The sequence below is a fragment of the Telopea speciosissima genome, chromosome 1 (assembly GCF_018873765.1).
Source record: "Telopea speciosissima isolate NSW1024214 ecotype Mountain lineage chromosome 1, Tspe_v1, whole genome shotgun sequence".
In the NCBI taxonomy this organism is placed as follows: Eukaryota; Viridiplantae; Streptophyta; class Magnoliopsida; order Proteales; family Proteaceae; genus Telopea; species Telopea speciosissima.
Window position 1 is genome coordinate 25,368,863 of NC_057916.1, and position 25,919 is coordinate 25,394,781.

The window sequence follows — 25,919 nt, forward strand, 5'->3', positions numbered from 1 at the left end:
GGTTGTGAGGTCCGAATGAACTGGGACACCCAGACCTTTCTTATGCGGAAGCAAAACCTGTGTTTCTATACGAGTTTCCTTCAGTTGCTTGCTCATCCTAAGCAAGGAGCCTTGAGTACTAGAAGAAAAGCACCTACACCTAACAAGATTAAGTGAATACGCAAAACTGTGGTCATTTTATTTCTATCTTTCCATACATAATCAATAAGAACGAAAAGATTCTTCCAGAGTCTGTTCGTAACCAAGCTATAATATGAAAGAGACACAAGGGTGCTCGTAGATCAGCTCGAACACCCGAGAAGCTCAGCTCCCTACTTGCCAGAGAGCATCTCACCGGTGAGACGCTAACTGCTGATCTCGGGTTCCCCTGTGCTTACGGGGTCTTTAGACAGGTTCCTTTCAGAACAAGGGCCTCGTTTGCTAGGGGTTCGCGGCATACTCTAGACGTGCTTCGGTTAAAGTACCTTTTAAACGCTTTTTTGTTTCTTTTCTGATTCAGAAACACTTCTTACACCCAGTTACCAAACAAATTTCACTCCCGCATAAGTGCTCCTCAAAGAGGGGGGTGGGATCAGCTTAGAACACTCCCACGGAAGATGGAACAGAAGTGTTATTTAATGAAGCCATAATATCCTAATCCATCTTGTTCATATAACCATAAAATAAAGAAATAAAAGTCCTAATCTAACCCATGATTTGGGTTTTGAAAGAACCAGAAAACTCAAACCGCATGGTTTGGTTTGAACAAAAAACTGATCCAAAAGTGAACCGGAGCAACCACAGGCTAGTTTGGTGCTTGGTCTTCTTCCTACAATAGTGCAGCTTGAACCTTGGATCTGCATTATGGTTGGCACCAGAAAACATACATGAAACTACAGATCAACTTGCAAATGATTTCTCCCCTCAAAACTCATTGCCATCAAACTCATTGAAATGAATGAGATGAATATTATCAGATTACCATATGATCCTCCTTCTTCGGTAATTGACAAAGGCATACTAACAGAAGCTTCTCCTAAGTTTCTCAACAAAAATTGGTGAAGCAAGGTCCTGAAAAACTTGGCATTCCCATGAACATCATAATATCCAGAATTCTATTCACTCAATATCAGTGAGGGTTCAAGTTCCTCGATCCCCAATAAGAAAAGGGCCTGTTTTACTCATCATCAAACTCCTACTGCATGCCACTTTCTCTCTCTCAAAACATCTTATTACATTTAAGTCATAATGCATGCCTCTCTCTAAATATCACCAGATTGCCTTCTGGCAATTAATATAATGGTGTATTGCATGTTTATCTCTCATGTTCATTTAGGTTTTAGACTTTTGGTTACCAAGGATCATGATAGAAAGCACTTGGTTTCTAATCGCACCCCCTCCCCCACCCCAAAAAAAAAGATTCAGAAGAGGTACTGTAGAGTTCTTTAAAACTATTAGATTAAATTCTTTAACTAGTACGTAATCACAATACAGAAATGTCCACAACAACTTCTATTCTAGATTACTTGTGAGACGTATATCTTACCGCAAGACTCTCAGCAACTAACTTGACGCTTCTAGCAACTGCAGTTTCATTCACAAATTGCCTGTAGAAAATACAGAAGTCTTAATGATGGCGGCCTAACACAGTTTTAGCAACAATGTAAGAATCATTTAATTTGTTAGAATATTACCTGCTGTCATATAGGCCCCCAGTGCTTTCTAATAATTCGGGTGCCACAGAAAGCTCTGAGAGGGTGACAGCAGTAACTCTTAACCTTGAAAATTGCTCATGCTCCCAAGCTACCTACAGCAGACTCGACAGCATTAGGATAGACAACAAAACCTTACAACAGAAGAGAGCATTAAATGCATATAATATGTCAGGACAACATGACAAAAATTTTAACATTCATTAATTCAAGGAAATAAACTACCAGTAACGCAAGTTTATGATTTTGTAAAAGATACATTGAATGATAAAAATAATATGATGTAGACATCCAAGGAAGAATTTTGACCTTCTAATGAAATATTTGCCTTCATAATTTCTCTGTTTTAGTGAATGCATGCCTTAACCACTTATTTGTGAAGAATGACCCATTTTCCTATTTTCTTTTGGATCAGCAAAAATTTTTAAAAAAAATGTTATAAAACAATGCAAAGATATCAGGTCTCTTGACCTTCTAATGAATACAGTACTGTGTTGTCTCGGGTAGGGGTTCCAACTGTAGAAGTTTCAAGCTCAGAGGGCTCTAGGTAGGAGTCACAGGTCCAACTTCACAGCCCAATTGCATCAAAAAATGGGAACTAAGTTAAATTCTAGAGCAGGTTTTGGAAAAGATCAAACCTTATAGCATCTGTTAAACCATATTCTCTTTCTGTGAAATATGAATGAAATCGTATTTGTAGACTTGATCTCTTTTCCTAATCAAACTGAAGAACTAACTATCCTCCCTACTAGACACTCCTAGTCTATATAAACAATAGACGTCCTAAACCCCCTCTAGTTTAGCTAATTAACCAAAAATGAAATAAGAACCAAAACCCAGGCCCATGATAAGGTCCAGTACATATATAAGTCCATCACAAATAGGAAGCCCATGGGGCTGACTGCATCGATGTTCCACTTAGGAATGCTTGTGACTTGTGAGCGATTACTGCTGTTCTGATGGGCCCAAGATGTAAGGACGCAACATATACAACCCAACTTATATTTATAAAATTTACATAATATTAATCATTGTCCTGGCATACCTAGTTTCATATTTGATTTACACTGTTCTTGGAAAATATGATCTTATCGATAAATAATTAAACCGTTCTCAATTTAGAGAAAAGTTCTTATTCTCTAGAAAGTTTTACTGATCAAATGATTTTACTTTTACATGAGAGTTTTTGTATTAGGCAGAGCATCAAACCAGCTTCCCAACAAATCCAAGATTCCCTAAATCTGATTTATATTGAAGGACTTGTATTCTGGCCAAACCTTATTCGGTGTGTGTGAATGCTGTTCAAGAGAATGACTAGTGCTTACAATGAAGATTGAAGCTACATGCTATTTTTGAATTCAGATATTGCATTTGTTTGGGATCATGGATCTTTTTTTTTTTGAAATACGAGAATTTCAATGAGGATATGTCTAGACCTCAGTCGATTTATCAGTTGTGGGTAATTTTGGACCTCTGGCCAGGTGGTTTATTCGGACTTCAGCTGAGTCATCAGTGAGGGTGTTTCTGGACCTCAATTGCTTTACAATTGAGGGTATATTTGAACCCCATCTGAGGTCGGTGGGGGTATGTTTAGACCTCTGGCCAGGTGGTATATTTGGACCTCATTGAATATTTGCAGAGGGTGTGAACCTTTGGAAATATATGTACAAGTTTTAGATCATTTCCTTGTTGAATTTCTAATTTTGGAATTACCCATTGAATTTGAATCATTGGACTTGGACTTAAAATCTTCCAAACTTGGTTTTATACTATAATAGCATACATGTTATTTTTGGATTGTGGTTAGTTACTTATTGAGCTAGTTTTGCCCACTCCCATTGTCATTGAATTTTTCAGATTGATGGTTAGTACTTTGGCTAAAGCCTTTGAGTGGAGACACCCTTTTGGTGGTGTTGATTTGATCTACAACTCTTTAGATTTGGAAGACAAGTATTTTGTGTATTTTTGAAGGTATTGTTATTTTGTATGCGTTGAGGCTATGACTATATGATCTAAACTAGCCTTAAATGGGTTTTGTTGATCAAGGGTTGTTTGTTAATAGTTTAATTAAATTTATGCTTTTCACCATAGCTATTGATCAGGGTGTCACACCAGTAGCATTGGGTCCTACCTGAGTGTTGGGGTGTGATACAAGCACTACATCACAATAAGTAAGCTTTCTGTACTTTGAATTCAGCTTGTTTTTATGTGGCTGTTATGTATACTACTTCCCATTTCCCCTCTTTACAGATTAATGTCTCAGCTTAGGTTGACTCGTTGAAGCTAAAAAAATTGCTTCCCCCCCCCCCCCTTTCCCCTTTTTGGGTGGCTAAATAACCAACTGTTTAGTGCTGTCATAGATTCTTGAAAGCATACTACTTCATGCAATCACAGGGGTTTTAAGTCGCACAGCATTATCTCCTCCCACCCCTTATGATGAATACTCACAGCACTAACTTGTTTCACTTTACATCAGCTACGCAAGAAAATAAAAGAAAAGAAGGAAAAAGAGGCTTCAGCCATGTTCTTTCCTATAATAAGGTAATCAAATTATTAAAAAAGAGATTGCAGGATCGCAATCAATTGCTCAAAAAGATTGGGGGGGGAGAAAAACAACTTTCAAGCAAGAAAGAAGATGAGAATAGGGACTCTAAAACTGTCAAACCAAACATATACAAGATCTTTCTTCTAATCTTGTTCATCACATCAGCTTGACAGTGGTTCTGCAGGTATGCCTCTATAAGAACAATTTTATAATAAAGAATGAAATAAAGAGCAGGCGAATACTAAAGTAAACTGGATTATTAGGGTTATCTTCCCGACACTATGCATTAAGGTCATTCATTTTCAGTTTTCTAAAACAAAATCCTGATCAATTTTTAGAATATGTCATTATGCATATTAAAGGCCAATAACAGGGGTGAAACTGTCTAGTAACAGAAACACCGATATATTTGTCTGAACACATGAAAAGCACATTTCAGGCACATCTCCTTACTCGTGGGTTTGAGACATTTATTTTTTTGTGCTTCAGACCAACTTTGACTCCCAATTCCTCTGCCACATTCGAGAAACTCTGCCAAGAATTGGAAAAATAAAAAATAGGAAGAAAAAGAAAAGAAATGTAAAGAAAAACCATCAAGCAGACAGATAGATTTATTTTATCTGCCACCATCAACACAAATTTTCTTTTTCCTCATTAAATATTTAACTTACTTCAAAAATTTGCTTTATGTAAGCATTTTCAGGAGGCTTAGACACATGAATCCACATTTCATTGTCCCAAGAACCAATGCTATTCAAGCAAATAGCATAGTCAATACTCTCACGCAAACGCTGGTCAAGGCTCCGAAGCCACTATACAATGTCCAGAATGGAAATATGTGAGCCACACATTAAGAAGTGAAGGACAAATTAAGTACACAGATGAGGCTTAAAGGATGAGAAACACAAATGAAAATGAATAAAAATAGGAAACTTTATTTAACAAAGAATAAATAAAATATGAAAAACCCCATGAGGAGCTAACCACCTTTAGGGTTCCGTTGTAGTTGTAAGGTCCACCAGATGTCAGCCCAAATAGTAGGTTGTACGAACCTCTTGTCTTCGGATTTGAATAAAGACGAGAGAATAACCGGGCAATTTCCAGAAGTGCCGCAACACCACTTCCATTACTATCAGTTCCCACTGATAATCCCTACAAAAACAAATACCCTCAGAACTTCATACAACCTAGCAAGATTATAATTTAATTGAACAAATAACATGTCTCTATACCGGAGCAGCACCAAAGGTGTCATATGATGCAACAATAGCAATTGTTGGGAGTTGATTTGTATCTCCATCAGATTTTAATCCTGGTAACCATCCCTGCCACCAGAAATAAGTCTTTAATGAAAAATACTTCAAATGTGCTCACAACATACGAACAACATCAAGCAGTGTATTATAAATTGGAACATACATAAGTCTGAATCTCTACATGTATTTCCAAGATTAAACTGTGCACATGGAATGTCTTGTTCAGCCCAAATCTAGATTTCTCAGACAGTCCATTAGTTCAAGAAGGCCAGCCCAGGGCCAGTGTATACAGTCAAATCTACGATAAACAGGATGAATTTGGGACCAGGACCTACTTGTTCACTAGCCGAAGATGTAGAGTCAAGTAGTTCCACGATGTTTCCAAGAGTTACAGGTACATACCTCCCTCTTTCTCCTTCCTCTATCTTCTTCTTCTTCTTCTGGAAGAGGCGACAGTTACATTTTCAGCAACGTATCCTCTTGCTTCTTCTTCCAGCAGAGACAGCAACGGCAATGGCAACACATCTCCTGCAGCTGCTGTTGCGAGTTTTGCCATCTTCTTCATCTCTTTCTTCTACTGTGGTGACAGTGGATGCCGCTGCAACTTTAATGTCAGTAGTTGCTTCTTCTCTGTATTTTTTTCTTCTTCTTATTCTTCCATTCTTTGCCCATTTCTTCTCTTTTCCCCCATTTCCCTGCTTCCCCCATTCCTTCTCTCCCTTTTTATATGGTTTCTGCAACTGGGCACCTAGACAACTAGGCGGCCAGTCACCTAGGACCTAGAAAACTGCCTTGGCGCCTAAGCAACACCTTGACAACTATGAGGGCTAGGACAAGTAGTTTCTAAATTTTTCATATATGTGTAAACCATAAGAGAAGCTCTTTGGGAAAGTAAATTAATCTGGTTTTATTTCATTGTAAGTTAAGAAATCAAGTACAGAAAAACATAGGGAAAAGGTGCAAAAAGGGTCCCAATAAGTGACCACCGAATGAAGGGAAGCCACAGGATTTTCTTGACCACCCAATTGGTGAAGGAAGCATTGCTAATAGTAAGCCCAGGAGATATCTGACTTTCAACTTTTTGATCACATTCCAAGCAGAAATAATGTCTTTGTCTAACTATTTCACAATTTTATATGTAGCAGGTATATACAGTGGTTCCTTACTCAATGCCATGCAAGATTCCATTGTAAGTTCTAATTGGGTATTCAACTCAACTCAACTCAAACTTAGCCAACTAATGGGGTCGGCTACATGGATCCTTTTTCTCCAATCAGCTTTATTCATATCCAAACTTGTCATTAGTCCTAAGCTATGCATGTCTTTCCTCACCACTTCTCCTAGAGTCATTTTAGGCCTACCCTGGCTTTTTTTAGCTCATTTAATCTGAATCAATTCATCCCTCCGGAATGGAGTATTCAAAGGTCTCCGTCACACATGTCCATGCCACCTCAAATGACTTTCTAGCAACTTGTCATGTGTCGGAGGCTCGGAGCTACTCCTAAATAAGCTCTAATTTATTCATTCCTTATTTATCTTTCTACGTTATACATCTCAACATCCTCATTTCAGTTACACTAGGTTTATTTAAATGTTGTTTCTATACTGCCCAACATTCGGCTCCATACATCATTGTTGGTCGTATAACTGTCCAATAAAATTTTCCTTCGAGTTTAAAGGAATACGTCTATCACACAACATTCCGGTCACACCCCTCCACTTCATGTACACTACCAAAATCATTGTACAACACCATCCTCTATTTGTCCTCCTTTATTTACGATTGAACCTAAGTACTTAAAATTTTCACTTTGCTCTCTCCCTATCAATTTTCACCACCCCACTTTCAGTCTTATTTTTACTAAAGTTACACACAATATATTCTATTTTTCTTTTACTTATCTTAAAACCTTTTGATTCCAAAGTGGATATCCATGATTCTAACTTTGCATTTATCCCTACTTTTGTTTCATCCACCAAAACAATATCATCAACAAAAAGTATACACCAAGGGATCTGATCTTAAATGTCTCTAGTCAGCTCATCTATGATTAGTGCAAAAAGGTACAGGTTTAGAGCTGCTCCCTGATGTAATCCAATTGTAATTGAGAACTCACTACCCTGCTCCACCATAGTGCTTACACTAGTCACTAAACCATTACAAATATCTTTAACCATGCCCACATATTTACTCCATTCTTCTCTAACACTTGCCAAATTAATTCTCTAGGGATTCTATCATAAGCTTTTTCTAAGTCGATAAAGACCATATGGAAATCCCTTCTACATTCTCTAAATCTTTTCATTAGTCTCCTACAACAACAACAACATAACCTTATCCCAACTAAATGGGATCGACCACATGGATCTTTGCTCTCCAAACAATTCTATTCAAAGTCATACATGATACTAGGCTTAAGCTAAGCATGTCTTTCCTCACCACCTCACCTATGGTAATTTTAGGCCTGCCCCTAGCTCTTTTGGTTCCCTCAATCTAAATCAAATCCCTCCTCCGTACTGGGGCATTCGAAGGCCTCCGTTGAACATGGCCATGCCACCTCAAACAACTCTCTTGAAGCTTATCCTAAATCGGAGAAACACCGAGTCCAGCTCTAATATGGTCATTCCTTACTTTATCCTTCCTACTTTTGCCGCACATCCATCTCAACATCCTCATCTAAGCTACGATCAGTTTATTCATATGATACTTCTTAACTTCCCACCTTTTCATCAGTCTCCTAAACAAATAAATAGCTTTTGTGGTTGATATTCCTGGCATAAAACCAAATTGTCTTCTTTTAAATTGCACCATCATTTTATCCTAGGGCAACTAGGTTTTAATTGGGTAAACTACTCTCTCTCTCTCTCTCTCTCTCTCTCTCTCTCTATATATATATATATATATATATATATATATATATATATATATATATAATTGGCATAAAAGGTAAAAGTTCTATTTCATTAAAGCCACCTAAAAAATGTACATGAAATTCCCTCCCCCCATTTAGAGCACCTATTTGTGCCTCGTGGAAAGGTGATTTGGTGGTCTTGATTAACCACGTGTCAAATTTCAGGGCCTAATTTCAATCAAATGCCCTCCCATGTATTGGCATGCATCTTCATATATGTCCATGCATGCCTCTCATAATCCTGATTTTTTAAACGCTATTTGCCACTTGGCAAAGTCCATTTGGGCTGAAATTTGAGATGGGAGCATGGGACCTTGGGGTCTACTTGCCCATAAAATTTCAGCACCACAGAAATGAGAAGTGTACAACATCGTGATACAATGAATATACAGAAACAATAATGATAAAACCTTATTCAAAGAAAACACAGACTGAGCATGCTCCTAAAACGAAAAACATTATAAGCCCAACATCATTAAGGAATGTCATCCCCAAAGCAGAGTCTTGGCCGAACAAACTCTTGTTTGGATAAGTCATCTGCCACCTTATTAGCAGTTCTCGGTCTCGATCGGAACTGAAGCTGCATTTGAGAAACAAAGATCCAAATAGGCCTGATATCTGATGTATAAGCCAAGGTTCTCTACTTGTTTCCATACATCAGATAACGTTGGTTGAGTCTCCCTCAATAATCCGACTAGAGAAACTCCTACTAATCAATCCTCTTCAGTTAGGGCGGTATAGATTTAGTCCTTGTTATTCATCAGCAATAAAAGGAGATTCCACAAAGTTATTATTTTAGGTATCTAGGCTCCATCATAAATAAAAAAGAAGATATAGAGGATGATGTTGCTCTAGAATAAAAATAGGATGGATGAAGTGGAGAGGTGCGTCCAGAGTGTTGTGTGATCGGGGTATTCCTTTAAAGCTTATAGGAAAATTTCATAGGACTGTTATACGACTGACAATGATGTGTGGTGTAGAATGTTGGTCAATTAAGAAGCGTCAAATAGATAAACTAAGTATAGCAAAGATGAGGATGTTGATATGAATGTGTGGCAAAACTAGGAAGGATAAAGTAAGGAATGACCATATTAGAGTTGATTTGGGAGTAGCTCCGATACATGATAAGCTATGAGAAAGTTGTTTGAGGTGACATGATCATGTTCGACGGAGGCCTTTGGATGCTCCAGTACAGGGGAGTGATTTGATTCACATTGAAGGAACTAAAAGAGCCAGGGGCAGACCTAAAATGACCTTAAAAGAAGTGGTGAGGAAAGACATGCATAGCTTAGGCCTTGTATCATGTATAACTTCGAATAGAGCTGATTAGAGATCAAGAATCCATGAAGCCCACCCCACTTAGTTGGGATAAGGCTATGTTGCTGTTATTGTTGAATCTTTGTTAGTTTTGTTGTGGCTCTTTGTGAAGAGATACAGATTGGAGCTCGGAATGCTTTTCTGTCCTTACCGTACACCAAAAATGGATATGAAAATAAGTTTTGACATGCATAATGGTGCTATTTGTTATTCTCAATCAATTCAGATTTTGCTTAACTAAATTATGCAACATACACCCCCTCACAGTTTCTACCTCCTCCCTCCACATTAATGATGTGCCCCCTGGCCCCTATTGACAAACCGACACCCATTGACTTTCTTTCTCCCGCTCGAGAAATTATGATGCCAAAGTAAGTGGGTTGCATGCCAATCCCTCTCCCTTAAAAATAAATACAATCCATATAGGTTGGTTTAGTAGAAACACTAGATTCATCTAAAATAACTTATAGTGGTCGAGATTTTGAGTTGGTTTTTGGTGTTTAATATCAATCAGGCTGTTGGTGAATTTCTTAAATTGATTCTGGTGTTGGGTTTGAATTCAATTGTGTTTTGGGTAATAATGAGCAGGACCTTATCTTGCATGAGAAAGAGAGAGAGAGAGAGAGAGTCTCTGTAATCTCTGTATTTGCAGACTGTAAGACTATAAATCCGTTCTTTACTAGAGAAATGTATAAAGGGGAAAAAAAGAATCAATTATCCAGCATACACTTGGAAAAGCTGTTTGAAGACTAAGAACACATACTGCTTTAGAGAAACCTTTGGTCATGAACAGACATTACGGTAGCAATGCAAAATAACAGAGAAACAGAAATCCAAAATCTGTGTTGCATCTTTCTAGAAACTTATCGTTTCAATTTCTTTTCCCCAAATTATTAAGGGAAGGAAGTGATGAATGAGAACCTGAATGTTTGTGATGGTGGGAGATGTTAGCTTCTTAGGTTCTGGCGTTGAGACAACAAGCTTGTATCTGCAATATTACAAGAAGGCATTAGACGAGCACATTATGGTAGTTCACAAGCACAACCATATCTTCAGAGCCAGCTTTTTCAGAGAAGAATTAACTAGGATGACAATAGATGTTGCTATTTCCCCACACAAGGATGAGAAAACAGATTGCCATATATAAGCACAGTGCTCACAATACTCCAAGTAAGATAGATCGTCAATGATCAAACTGAAATACAAATAACAACCAGAATGATAATGAATAACATGCATGGCTAGACAAAACAAATCAAACTCCGAACAACAGTGGAGGCAGACCATGCCATAGGTACAAAACAATAAGAAAATACAAGTAAAAGCTCTCTTATCTGATGGATGGCCCAAATAACATCCTCCCTCAAAGGGCAAAATCAAGGGAGGTCATGTAACAAATCTGAAATGCTTTAGAGAGATGATTAGCAAAACAATGACCAAGATTCCAAACCCATGTACATGAACTAAGACCTTTTTATTTTTAATCACCAAAATATTCTATAAGAGAGATAGCCCATTAGTACAGAAAAATACAATACATATCAGACCAAGCAAAGACAGAATACAGACAAAAAGGCCTGAAAGGCTGCAACCACTCCAAAGAGATGCCTATATACAACTGATTGCTACTGACTTAAAGGTTAGTTCAAATATATTCAGGATCCCTCCTAGTGTCATCTTTAGCAATTTAATCCCCAATGAATTTCTTCAAGGCAAGATTTTAGCTATTAATAAACTCACCAAAGATTAACAGAACAAGAAGAAAAAGAAAAATCTCATCCTTGATCTTTAACTCACTTATCAATAAAAAATTAATTGATTAAACCAGAATACCAGATCGACTGATGTACTACAGTCCACAAAGTAGATTACCAAGTTCTTTCTTTAAACGCCGCCATGCATCCATGTAACACTAAAATCTGTGCTCCTCCAAACTTCTCTTTTATTGAACAAGAATATATTATAACAAACTCCTCCTTTATTTTGGTGGGGTGGGGGTTTATTTCCCGGCATCTTCCTACCTATGGACAAGTGCTTGATGCCTCAACCCATTCTTCCTGGAAGATAGATCTGTTTTATCCTAACAAACTTGGGGGGAATAAAAAGAATATTTCCTCCTAAGAAAAGAACAGGGTTTCGAGAATCCCTCCAAGAACTACCTCCATCTTATCTAACTTATAGCCATGATTTTCCAGCAATTATGTCTTGCTGTCATCCAACACAAAACACAGGTTTCAAGACACAAATCATATATACAATGAACACATTCTATGTTTGTTCAATTGAAAAATTAAACAGTTCAAGATGCATCTTGAGGTTTGTGGCTTGATGAGTTGGTCAGGCTAGGATGAATTGTTAGGTTCCCCAGGCTGGGCCAGGAACAGCCCAGATACCAGATGCAATTTGAATCCATTCAAACAAAGGCCTGGTCCAGAGCAGTCCTTAACATCAAGAGCATCAAGCACTGGTCAGACTTCTGAGCTCATCCAAGAGTAGCCTGGTATAAGGTCTACTTCGGTACAAGGCTTACCATTGCCTTCTTTAATTTTCACCCTTTTTTCAAATCCCTAGTAGAAAGTTTGGATTATAGTTCTTTCTAAAATTTGAAGTTGTGTTTGGCAGGATAAAAAAGCACATGCACTCACTGCTTAAAGAAGAAAAGAAATAGAAGCATTACATTCAGAGAATTCACTTTCCTGCAACAGTGACAGGTTAGAATTGAAACCCTTTCCACCTGTAACTCTTGCACTCCTTCAAGGTGGAATCTATGATATTGAAGACTTGAGGATAAAGTAACTAAATTGGATTGTCGTTCTTCTTCAGCTCTTCAAAAACTGTCTAGTTCCTCCAGGGCCAAATAGTCCAGCAAGTTAGAGCAGGTACAAGCATCGCATCCAGATGCTTAAAGTAGACAACCCACTTTCCAACTTAAGAGAAGCCTTGGAATGTCAATAACGCAAGTCGAATACTGTCTGAAAGCTTACAGAATGAGAACCTAGAACTTCCAGGAGAAAGGGCAGGCCAGCAGTGACATAGGGACAGATTCCCATTCATCTTTGAAAAAGAGGACAACGGTTGGGGATAGTTCAGCTCCTAGAGATGCGATGGTCCACCCTCAGTATCTTGGGGATCTTGTCTTTACAACTGTTAAAAGGAGGAATCTCACATTGTTAGGAATCTTTAGCTTTTTGAAGATTCTGAACCAAGGATAATCAGAGTCTTCATCGCTGGGCTGTAAGCCTGTAACAGAGGGAAAACAGATTTGTCCAGAAACTGCCTTTTCTGGCATTTTTCCATTTCCAAACATCAGGAGTAGAGGGGTTACTCTGAAAATTGGACAAGAACTCAAGCAAGTTCGCAGGATTTCCCACTCACTTAACTTTCTGTTCAGAGTAGGAGAACAACCCAGGGAGCCATTAATCTGCTGATGAAGATAGCAGCTCAGCAGCATTCAGGCATTCAGCAAATACTTCAGAGATAAGCAGAAGCAGACCAAAAAGGGGTGATTAGCAGTATATCATCTTGGAAATAGGATAAATCTCAGAAAATTTAACAGGATTTTAGGAGTGAAGAATAGCATTGAAAGCGAGTTCCATGGGATATCCTTCTCAATTGTGCTTAGCTAATTCCAAAATCAATGGTGCCTCCTTTTGCCCAGGATGTACATGATTGTGGCTGAGGTAACACTTTAGTTGCTTACCTGTTGCTCTCCAAACATTACCTTTTGTATCCCCCAACCCTCTTCATTCAGTCCTCTTCCTAAGCACCCTTTCAATAGTCTTAATTGTGGAACTTGTCTCTCCATAAGGCAATGGCATCACTCTTTCCAAAGGCACCTCCCTGGCAGAAAAAAAGTTGATAAGGCGTCAGCTTTTCCAAAGGCTGGGCAGTCGCCGCCTTGGGAGCCTGGGCATCGCCTAGGGATCACCTAGGGCGCCTCGGGACGCCTAGGCCCTTGGGCGGTTGATTTTTTTTACTTAAGTTTTTTTTTCCATCTAAATAAAGCTGTTTCTAACATTTATTGGCTTGCGAACAAATTTGTGTATAGGTAAGAAGCATGGGATCATTTAGCACATTAAAAAAATTAAGAAAGAAATCAAACTTCACTAGTTTACTTCTCTTGTTCTCCATCTCTTGTTAACTCATTTTTCCCCCTCTAAATAATGTTGTTGTTAACATAATGTTATTGCTGTAATGCTGTGACTCCGCCAGTGTTTGCTGCTGGTCCCAAGCCCAGATAAAGGAGGAGGATTGGGGCTTCAGGTCGGCAGCTGGCACCGGAAAAAACCCCTAGCCAAACCCTTTTTGGATTTTACAACCTTATATTATAAACGTTATGTTATGGCTTTCCCCGACAGAATAAGTGACGCGCTACACTATGAGTCTATGACCCTGGGATAGTGAAAAGTGAGCAACGGTTAGCTAGGGCATCCCCTCTAAGCGACGTGCCGCGTCGGCACCTAGATGCAGTGACAAGTAGGCAAGGATTCTCACACTGTGGACGAGTGCGAGTAAAGAAGCTCGTCCAAAAGCATAAGATTAGACTAGCATCTTGGAACATTAGATCTTTAACAGGTAAGAATCTAGAATTGATAAATGTTATGAGAAGGATTGTCATAGTTTGTATTCAAGAGACTAGACTTGAAGGATAAAAAAAAGCTACGGAGTTGGACGACTTTAAATATACGAGGGATAAAAGTAATTAAAGTGGAGTGTGGGCATAGTAGTGGACAAAAATTTAAAGAATAATGTGGTAGATGTTAAAAGATTCTGATAAAGGATTATATCCATCAAGTGTGAATGAAGTGGAGAGGCATCCGAAGTATTGTGCGATTGGCTTATTCCTTTAAAACTTAAAGGAGAATTTTATAGAACAGTCATATGATCGGCTATGATGTATGGTGCAGAATCTTGGGCAGTTAAGAAGCATCATATCGATAAACTCAATGTAGTACAGATGAGGATGTTGAGATAGATGAGTGGCAAAACTAGTAAGGATAAAGTAAGCAATGTTCATATTAGAGCTGATTTGGGAGTAGCTCCGATATATGATAAGCTACAAGAAAGTCGTTTGAGGTGGCATCGCCATGTTCAATGGAGGCCTTTGGATGCTCCAGTACGGAGGAGTGATTTGATTCATATTGAAGGAACTAAAAGAGCCAGGGGCAGACCTACAATGACCTTATGAGAAGTGGTGAGGAAAGACAAGCATAGCTTAGGCCTTGTATCAAGTATGACCTCAAATAGAGTTGATTGGAGGGCAAGGATCCAAGTAGCCGACCCCATTTAATTGAGCTGAGTAGTTGTTGGTGTAATGTTGTAATGATGTTGCTAAATACAATGGTAAATTAGTGCATATATTCAATCTGTAGTATTCATAGTACTAAATCTTTTCTCGAAGGTCCATTTCAGCCACAGATCGAAATTTTCGATATACCGAAATTTCGGTAAAAATTTCGCCAAAACACTGTATTTTTTTTATGAGTTTTGCTTGGCCATCTCGGGATGCAAAATGTCGCAATGAGAGAAATACCGTAACGAAATGACCGAAATTTCGACAGAACGGTGCATATTATAGACCGAAATGAGCGAAATGACTAAAATTTCCGAAATTTTGTATTTTTTCATTTCGAAGTAGAATTTCATCTCTGTAGAGTCGAGATTTCCGAAATATCTCCGGCGAGAATTGTTACTATGATGATATTATTGCTTTACTAGATATAATGGACGCATAAAAAAAACTACTACGGTGCCTAGGTGGGCCTCTTGTTGCTTAAGAGCTTAGACGACCCTCCAATGCCTTGGGTAGCCTAGGCACCTTGACAACTATGGGCAGAAATAATGGACCTCCTATGGTGTACCCCTCTTTGTCTGGTAATTCTCATCTTACTATGCAGAAGACTTGCTCCAAAATTAGTTGCATTCTTTGTATATTTAGCGGGGTGCCTCACTCCCACTTCTCAACTGTTTCCACCTTAACCAGCATATGTCTCCGAGGTTGCCCAGAACTACAGCAGACCAAGGCTTCCTCCTTTGTAAAGCAGGTGTCTTGCCTTCTATTTATTTTTTTATTGGCAACAAAATAAAATTCCATTCCTGCAGCGAGAAAAAATAAAGCTTTATTTGCCCTAAAAATACATAAATCTTTACAAATCACAAATGTACAGTACATTCTACATACAGAAATACAGGATCGAGAAAGCATATCTCAAATGCAAGGCTGCGCTCACTCCAAAATAGTCCACCCAAGCTCCTAGCTACTAAATCCTTCGAACTCTTTTGAAATACTTGCTCATTTAGCCAAAAGATGATCAACATCCAAACACAGCCTTGCCGTTTAAAAATGTTTACCTCCAACACTCTTCAATCAGACCCAAACAATGTCCATAAATAAATAGCCATTTCATAATTGTGGAGCTCATGTTGTAATGCAAACCTGAACTCGAACCAGGTAAACCAGCGGGAGATTGATTGCAGCCAGAATCAACACAATAAGGATGATCAAATAGAATAACTGAAGCTTTGGACAGGGATAGGAGGGGGTAGGGCCAGTAGGCTATATCAGCCTTGGGTCTCTCACCCACAGCTATCTCAACTGTTGAACACAAGTCTTCTCAGACCAACCACTTGCAAGCAAGCAATAGAAATTCCATTAATTCAGTCTGAATTCAAGTACAACTGATTATGCCTAATTATAGCTTGGCCTAAGCTTCACAAAATAGAAAGTCACAAAAATAGAAACTAAATCTAACTAAAAGGAAACAAAGGACTGAAATAGAGAATTCTAAATAAAAGCTAAGCCTACTTTCTAAATCTGAAATTAGAAACTAGTACCAACTTGCTAAAACTGAATTTAAATACTATCTAATCTCCTATTACAACAACAACAACTCAGCCTTATCCCAACTAAATGGGGTCGGATACACGGATCCTTTCACACCAAAAAAAAAGGGGGGGGGGGAGGGATAAGAAAAGTGAGTGATGGAAAATGAAAAATGAAAGTAAGAGGAGAGAGGATAGCCCACGAAATCAGGAAAATCTCAGTTACATAGTGTCAATAATGTGGATCCTTGCCCTCCAATAGGCTCTATCTGAGGTCATACTTGGCACAAGACCCAAACTAAGCATGTCATTCTTTACAACCTCACCTGTGGTCATTTTAGGCCTGCCCCTAGCTCTTTTAGCTCCTTCAATCGGCATCAGATCACTCCTCCTTACTGGGGTGTCCCCATACCTCCTTTGTAATTTCCTATTACAACCAAACTGGAAAATAGAAAGAAGGTAAACTAACATAAAATAGGAACAAAGCTGTCCATATGTGCCCCGAAATCACTGTTCATGTGAACAGTAACTTCTTTTTTTTATTTATTTCTGTCTTGGTCTCTTCTCTCTAGGCTGGGGCTGCCTTAGGTGATGCTCCATCGAACCAACAAAAACTTGCTACATCATCAGACCAGGCTGCCTCTCACAGCAATCGAATCCCACAACCTTGCTGGGCTGGTTTTGGGACTTGTTCCTGCGGGTACATGTGGACTTGTGATCTACATCATGTTGGTATGCTTCCTCAACCTTAAAACAAAGAAAGCACCTGCTCGTCAAACTAAACCTCTTGACTTGTTAAAGGGTTAAACCAAATGAACGAATGAACTCTGAGGGGAATTGTACTTTCCAGATGCATGCCTAGTCATCAATTTCTGATTCTTCGTCACCAAAATAACTGTAGTAAGATTTATGGAGAACTCAAGCCCACAACACTGTCACTTCTTTTCCGGTACAATGAGATCAATAAATCTCTGGCATCCAAAGGAGGTAAGCACTAGATCAGTCTGAAATCCATGAGATTTTTTTCTTCTTTTTTTTTAATAATGTCCCAATAATAGATCTTCACTAACTTCCAAAATCTGATTCACCTTAAAACTTTAAAAGATGTTAGAGAACATAACCGGGGGCATACATCACATAACTTTCTGTCCACCAAGCCATTCATCTTACCAAAACTGGATTCTAGCCACAATAAAAAGTTGGCGGTTGTCACAGAGTCACCATAAAATTTAAGAATATTCTTCCAAACCACAACCTTGCGAGGTACTGTCACCATTATGAGGTTCAACACCCATTGGCAAAACCATATTTACGTATTATAAACTTATTTTGATACCTTCATCGGGTGTGCCAGAGAATCTGTGGGTACAGATTTCGCGCTGGATCCAAATATGGGGAATCGAACCGTGGAAAGAAGTATCCAAAAGACTGCACCCGATGTGGTCCGGTTTTTATGGTACCCGGCCACCGTTAGAGGCGAAAATCTCACCCTTGAAGGGTACCTCAACCTCGAAAAGCATCCCACAACAAAGCACCTAGGCCTTATCTGGCTGTACTCTCACCTTGTCTCACAAGTCTCACCCTAATAGGGCGTCTCAACTTTGTCCAGTTGTCTGGTTTCACTCTTGCCTTGTTTGCCAAGTCTCAACTCTATACTCTATGGGGTGTTTTGACCTTGTCTAGCTATCGTCTCACCCTGCATAATAAGTCTTTACCTAATAGTTCTCTAAGCCTTATTTGACCACATTCGCACCTTGTATGGAAAGTCCCAGACCTTGATGTGATCCATATTTGTTGGACTGGGTCACCCATCCTACTCAAAGAGCTTATTCTTTCAAAAGTCACATATGGTAGTTGAGTGCTGATTATAATCATTATATCATATTTCTCCTCTCAACACTTTAGAAATATGTTATTTAATATGTAACTCGGGAATAATGTTAAGTTAATTTCTGGTTTCTTTATTAGTATTTTCAAATATAAAAAACCGTTTACCAATTAAGAATTGGAATTGCTATTTTTCTCTAAATAAATAAAATAAAAACACATAATAGAATTTTATTTTTTTAAAAGTGTAGGTCAAAGAAAATTTCCTTTCACATCAGTAAAACTTCCACAAAATACTGATTGATATTTGGAACTCTAGCAAGGAAAGAACTACAAATTTTTTGATAATTGAACATTCCAGAGAAATTTCTTTAAAATATTGTTGAATGTTGAATTATGCAATTTTTTCTTCCCCAGTTTAATGTTTTGCATCCTTGGAAAAGAAGAAAATCTAAACTGCACCCCGGTTTTTTAACTCTTTACTTAGATCATTAAAGTACATAATGAGCTCTTGCGACTTTGTGTTATACACAATTTGTCCACTAATGCAAGTCAAAAGAATAAATCTACAACAACTTGGTTACTTAAGGCATAAGAAACATCAAAGTTGGACCACATTAAAATGTGCAATAGAAGGAAAAAAAAGACATTAGCAGATTGCATGCAAGAGGTGCTGATGAAAGTCCAAATAATTGTAGATGTTATCAAGGGGGATCTGACATTACAAACATGCAGACACAAGACACAATATACTGCAAATCAGAGGGTTATAGCATTCTAGTTGCTCTACAGAAGTTCCAAGGTCTCATTGATAAAATCTGAATTATGAACTAACCCGCCAGTTGTCGCAGAAGCAGGCTGGCCAATAGCATCATTCCTCTTGACATCAGCTAAGACAGCGTTAATCTTGTCATCCTCAAAAGCAAAATAGACAGGGTACTGTAAACCGTAGGCCATAATCAGAGAACAACTAAAGAAGGGAGCAAACAAAGGAAAGATAGAAGAGCAATAGAAGAGAAAAAAATTCACCAAGTTATGTATCATTATCATAAGTAAAAACCAAGAAGATACCATCTATAAGACTATAACCTCTGTCCCCCTCCCCCCCCCCCCCCCCCAAAAGAAAAAAAGGTTTCTTCCTCTTGAAAGAAGAAAAACAGTATCAGATACAGTTGAAACTGAACATCTAAACCAACATTTTTCCTGTGTTCCCTACTTCCCTTTTCCTGGATTACAGGACAATCAGTCATGATTACCAGCCATTAATACCAAGAGGCCTAACAGTAACAGATAAATGGCAATGCTGATAGAAACAATATTGCTATAAGTTTTACTGAGTACTAGATTAATCAACAATTCTACCATTCCCATAAACATACATCTACAAATAAGCATTAAGGGCAAGTAAATGTCGAGGTTACCAGTCACTAAAACAATAGCAATTAAAAACGGAATACAGATAAGACTGTAAGAGAATAAAAGCAAAATTTAGATGGAAAAGTAAGAAGTTCAAAAAAAATAATACTCAATATGTAATAGTTTGCTTGCGAAGATAAGCTGTCACAGGGTGAACATGTGATGAATGGTAGAAATAATCTGTTTCACTCACAGGGATGTTGGCATGTATAAGTAATTGTTCCAGCTCAAACAATATGTTTCGCATCAGCTCTTTTCCTTGACTTTGGTCACCTTCAACTGTGTATTCTCTAATACCAGGAATAAACTTCTGAGGAAGAAAGAGCAGTAACCCACCCAATGCCTGTCCTTGTCTAATATAGTCTGCCAAAATTTTACCATAAAATAAGAAGAATCAGGAGGTAGTATAAGAATGACAATAAAAAAGAAAACAAGATAACTGATCAACCAGTAACAGGTAGATAAATGTGGCATGACCTGTACGAACGAACCCATAACCAGATGCAGGCATGCTCTGACCACTGTACCTAGATAAGCCATATCAGCTGCCAACTAGAGGAATTACTGATACGAGTGACCACAAGGCTCTATTTTTAGTTGAATTCCAGGGAATTTTCTGGGAAGAGAGAGCACCTCAGATTTGAGATATTTTTCCCTGTTTCTTTTTATCTGGTTATTTAGAGAAAGTTAAATTTTCGGAGTGTCAAGAGTACGTGTATTATAAACATTGAACATCTTGAAACATTAATTTTTTTAGCTGAATGAAGTATCATTAATGTTTTGAAGTTAACACTAAAAAATTACGGTTACTGCATGACAAATCCAGCGATTTACGTTTACAGGGGTATATATTTTTTTAAGACCGAGTTTCACTTCCCCGACAGTGAAGAGAGAATCTCTTAATCCACGGGATCTGACCCTCCAATTAGACTTAGAAAGAGTATTTCGGACTTTCGTAAATAGGGGGCAGGAGTTAATGATGACATTCACTATTCCAGGAGTCCAATCGTAGCGTCAAATCACCTTGAATGAAGAGTTTCTCCCTTCACCTTGGGTGGCGAAAAACTTTCTCCTTTTTTTATATTATGCCATTTTTATTTTTCACTGAAGGAGGATCATTAATTACTTAGCCAAAGTAGCACTACAGAGGCATTGAAATCAACAGACAAGAACAGTGAAAATAACATGGCAGATGGCATGTGGTCGATGCCATCATAGAGCACTAGAGCACTAGAGCACAGGTAATCATATGCTAAACCTGAAATTTTGTTGTTGCACTGGCACATTTAATCCCAGCTTGCTCAGCATGAATGCACACACATGGTGAAAGAAGGACATAGGACAAACAAGGCTGGCAACAGTTTTCAAGGATTACTATATGCTGAGCTTCTCTGGACTTGCTAGAAGAGGAAATTCAAGGAAAACTATAGGATTTTAGCAAGAACAATGATACTTTCCAAATAAGTAGATACTAAGATCAGTTAAACATTAGTACCAAAAAAGAAAAAAGATCAGCCAAAGATTCTTCCCAAAAAAGGGGTACGGTACAGGTAAATTACATTACAGAAATGCTTTACAAAACAGCTCTCTCTCTCTCTCTCTGAATCAATTGATATCATTTATTCAATTTGCTTTTTCAATTTAATATAATACTGTAAAATAACGAAAAAAAGATATCATACACTACCTGAAACATTTTGTTTATATTTATGAATCACCCCAGTTGCAAATGGTATCCAATTAAACAGTTAAAAAGGGAATCCAAAAACAACAAAGATTGTATTAAGATGAAGTTTATGAGAGATCATTCTTATCTGGCAAGATGATTCCTTCTTATCACTTTTTATTTTTTTGGCATGAATCCCTAAAAAAAAAAAATTTGATGAGTGCATGGTGATTCCTTCCTTGTCAATGGATAGGTACATCATGCCCTCCTACATAGACTGTGCATTGACATGATAGCTTGAAAATCCAATAAAAATGGTACTTAATCACTTGCATTTTAAGTCAACACTACCAAGGTAGGTTTCTAGGAAAATTTATAGCCAATCGCTTTTTTGGGTGCTTGTTTCCTCGGGTGGAGGGAGATCTTTGTATCTTTCCAGTAAGTTTCTAGGCAAGTTTATAGCTGAACTCTTTTTTGGGTGTTTGTTTCCAGGGGTGAAGAGAGATATCTGCATCTTTCTAGTTTCCAGCGGTGGAGAGAGATATTTTCTCTCACCGAAGGTGTCTATAAAGTTGCTTGGAAAGATGTCTGTGTGCCTAATGATGAAGGTGGTCTGGGCCTCCAACGCATTGCTGACACTAATTCTGCGCTCTTACGAAACATCTTTGGGCGTTAATCACAGAGAAGCCAATCCTCTGGGTCACCTGGGTGAAAAGTAAGTGGCTGACTCAAGATTCCTTATGGTCCATCCCATCCCCTGCTTTTGCTGCCCCAACCTTGAAAGCCATTTTACAAACTCGGTCATTTGCCATTTGTAATACCTCATATTTGATTCATAATGGCCAGCAGACCTCCACCTGGTTTGTTCCATGGATTGGCCACCACCCTATCTGGCAACCTGGAGTGCTGATCTCCTCTGCTCTCGGAAGATGCAAAGTTGATAAATTGTCAGCCTGGATCGCAGGTACTTCCTGGATCGACCCCCCCCCCCCCCTTGATCTTTTGATTGTTAATACTGGGATGAGATCTCTACCCTCAAGATTCATCCGGGGTTAGCCAACAATACCCTGATTTGGACCAAAAATCCCAAAGGGCAGTACACTAGAGCCTCAGGTTGGGAATCTATTCGCCAGAGATCAAACCATGTCTGGTGGCACGGGCTGGTTTGGTTCAAAAACCGCATGCCACGCTCAGTTTCATTGCCTGGCTTGCAATGCGGGGAGCTCTTACCACAAAGGTCAAGCTTTTTGCTTGAGGCGTCTCTCCAGACCAACTATGCACATTTTGCCACGTCTCTCTGGAATCCTTTGACCACTTCATTTGCTCCTGCCCCTTTGGATCGGCTATTTGGCGAGAGATGCTCAAAATCAATGGCTACACCAGGCTCCCGGAAAACGACTGGCACAATGAAGTGATTTGGCTTTTGCACCGCTTCAACGGTAACCAGCCAGCCCAGCTTGTGAAGAAGTTCAACATGTGTGTCACAATCTATAGAATCTGGGTGGAGCGCAATGCAATGCTCCATTCTAGGGATTGCGAGCAGCAACATAGGATTATTTCTAGCATAGTGCATGACACAATGCTTCGGTTTAATCATTATAAGGGGAAGGTTGTTGACAATGCCTTAACCGGCTCTTCTTCAACTAATGGGGAATTCAAATCTCTCACTTCCAAGAGCACACCCTCCACAAGTGGATTTCCCCTCCAAACGGGCTGGTAGCGATCAACTGTGATGGGTCCTTCAGGAATGAACTAGGAGGTTACGGATCTATGGGCAGACTTCATGATGGGTATCATTTTGCTAAAGCTGGAGCAATTCCTTCTGTCAACATCTACCAGGCAGAGCTCGAAGTAATCCTTTGCGGTCTCCATACAGCCAGAGACTTGGGCTTCCTCAATTTGATCATTTAATCAGACTCGAGATGGTATCACTGGTATCACCTCTACCCACTGGCAAGTGTGGGATACCATTCATCAAATCAAATATATTGCTAACAACCTCAGATCTACTTCCTTTACTTTTTGCTACAGGAAAGGATATTATTGTGCAGATTGGCTTGCTAATTTTGTACAGTCTCATAATGAGATTGACTTTTGTTTAGGTTCCTTACCCCTCTCCCTGCAGCATCTCATCTCTAAAGATGCTGCAGGTCAATTTTACCAAAGGTAGTACATTCCTCTTTATATAATTAATTCTTTCCCTTTCCAAAAAAAAATTCTCACTGATAAAAGGAAAATCTTAATCTGAATCACCAAACTCTCTCTCTCTCTCTCTCTCTAACTAGCAGTATGCATACCATTAAACTCCATGGATATTTTGACTTATTACACCTAAATGCTTCCTCTTTTTATTCTCTAACCACAAACCCCCCCCCCCAAAAAAAAAAAAAAGGCTTTCCCAATTTGCGGTGATATGCCAATATCCAATAATACTTGGGCGTGAAGCAAGGAAAGCAGCGGTAAATAAATAAACATACAAGTTCAACTTCGTCTTAAAGAAAGGCATCCGGACTTCACTCGGAAGTAATTGATGTTAACTAAGGATAAATATTAGGGGAGGGAGGGTGACGAGCGAGGAGAGTGCGTGTGCATGACAGACAAGTGACTTGAAAGGTGAAATGATAGATGCTTATAACAAACGCTATATCTTTGTTAAAATTCAATGAAGCTCGATGGAATTCTAATAGTTATTGGAGATAAGAGTTTAATAGTGGAATTTAAGATTAGACTGATACTTGCATACTTAACAGATGCCTACCTCGGAGAAGAGTGATATTGATTTCTCGAACAGGGATTATAACGACTGTACGCGAAAGATCCGCTCCAGGAGCAAACGGCGACGAACCAGCGTGATGATTAAGGCCGGCAAGGCGAGATCCGAAAGGAACACCAGCGAGATCGTACTGAATAAGCCTGTAGACATCAACAACGGTCGCAGCATCGCAGAGCTCCACACAGGCAACCAGTATAAAAACCAACGCCAGGACTGAGTATACTGATTCCAGCATCTCACCTTGGCGCCCTTTTCTCCCCGTCATTGAAGAGAAAAGTAGAAGAGCTCGAAATGGGGGGAGACTGGGAGAGACAGAGAGGGAGAGAGAACGAACTACTCGTAGGGTTTGTGTCTTTGTGGCCTTCTATCAGGCCCCGATCTGAAATATTAAATTAATTGGGGGACTGCCGAAGGAGAGTTGAAAGTTGCGTACTCAGGTCCCGGCCTGAACCATGCACTAGGAAAAGGGTGGGGGGGAGGCCGGAGAAGCGGGGTATTTCCTTCGCCAACATTGTGGGAAGTCATTCGGGCACGAGTATTGTTGTTGTTGTTGTTGTTGTTGTGTTTTTTTTTTTTTTTTTTTTTGGTGACCTGATGTTCCCTGTGCCGCAGCTCAGCCTGCACCCAGACACATGGGCCTGCCATTTAGGGGTAGGGTGGTCATTTTGCCTACCCCCATGTGTGTTTGGGCGCAGGTTGCGCCCTTGGCGCAGAAAACATTTGACCCATATTAATATAGGAAAGGCACAATGTTTTCATGCACAGTCGTGCATGAAAAGAATGGGATATTTATATCCTAATAAATTGCTTCCTATTGGCATTGTCCAGTATCAAATCGCTAAGAGCCTCGGCCCTCTAGGAGACTGTTTATACACAAGTGAACTTTCTAGTGTGACAGTAGGAACCGCGCAAGGAAGTCAGCACATCAGTTGATCTCTCACACATGATGAGTGAAGATGCATCAACAAAAGCTACTACATAGCTCATAAATGTTTCTCACAATGCCCAAAGCATTCCATGGAACATTGAATTGCCCCGTTATCACCTGAATTGCAAACACCGAGTTTGATCGAACTTGAATGTGGGTGTGTCTTAGCGAGCTAGCCTTCAATAGACCCTGTTTGATCACAAGGAGCTCCATACGCAAAATAATGTCATCACTAGTAGTGCCCGCTATTGCGAATACTGTAGTCCCTACAGCATCACGGGCGATTGTGCATAGCCCCCCCCCCATGTTCCCCCCTAATTGATCCATCGCAATTGATCGCCACCCAGCTTGGTGGGGGTCGTAGCCAAGCGTGTGGAGCTATAGCAGGATGGAAGGAGACCTTACACTTCCATCGTTGGAAGAAATCCAAGTTACCACTAGAATCCGAAACTCGAACCTCCAGTCCCATAAATCCGCTTCGAGTCTTACGCACATGCAATGTGATGAAAGACACCTCTCGAACAGCATTCCTGCTGCCTAAAGGCACTGTTGTTTCGCTTAGCCCAGATCCAATAGATTGTAGATACCATGCTGAATTTCTGAATGTGACTCATAGTGTCCCCTCTATAGTGTTGCGACATCCATTCAATTTCTTCTTTTCAAGATAGAGTAGCACACCTGGTGAACCCACTAAGCTCAAGAATTCCCATCCAAATAGCCGCAGTGTATGCGCACTGGAAGAACAGGTGGTCCATGGTCTCTGGGA

The 25,919-nt window shown here is 39.3% G+C and overlaps 1 protein-coding gene and 1 long non-coding RNA gene across 2 annotated transcripts in view; both read right to left on the minus strand.

Moving 5' to 3' along the window:
- Positions 1–25,919, minus strand: part of LOC122658494 (nicalin-1) — a 48,649-nt gene that overhangs the window by 9,629 nt on the left and 13,101 nt on the right. Inside the window, exons 2-11 of the mRNA XM_043853483.1 lie at positions 24,211–24,510; positions 19,980–20,149; positions 19,206–19,309; positions 10,643–10,709; positions 5,469–5,561; positions 5,224–5,388; positions 4,908–5,048; positions 4,690–4,767; positions 1,674–1,786; positions 1,526–1,586 (exon numbers count right to left, since the gene is read on the minus strand). Coding sequence (XP_043709418.1) covers positions 1,526–1,586; positions 1,674–1,786; positions 4,690–4,767; positions 4,908–5,048; positions 5,224–5,388; positions 5,469–5,561; positions 10,643–10,709; positions 19,206–19,309; positions 19,980–20,149; positions 24,211–24,490 — 1,272 coding nt within the window. The 5' untranslated portion in view covers positions 24,491–24,510. The remainder of the gene's footprint in view (positions 1–1,525; positions 1,587–1,673; positions 1,787–4,689; positions 4,768–4,907; positions 5,049–5,223; positions 5,389–5,468; positions 5,562–10,642; positions 10,710–19,205; positions 19,310–19,979; positions 20,150–24,210; positions 24,511–25,919) is intronic.
- LOC122658515 lies at positions 7,431–8,283 on the minus strand. The gene is made up of 2 exons (XR_006332455.1): positions 8,216–8,283; positions 7,431–7,790 (listed from the first exon to the last, which is right to left on the minus strand). It is a non-coding gene; the product is annotated as an uncharacterized LOC122658515 (long non-coding RNA).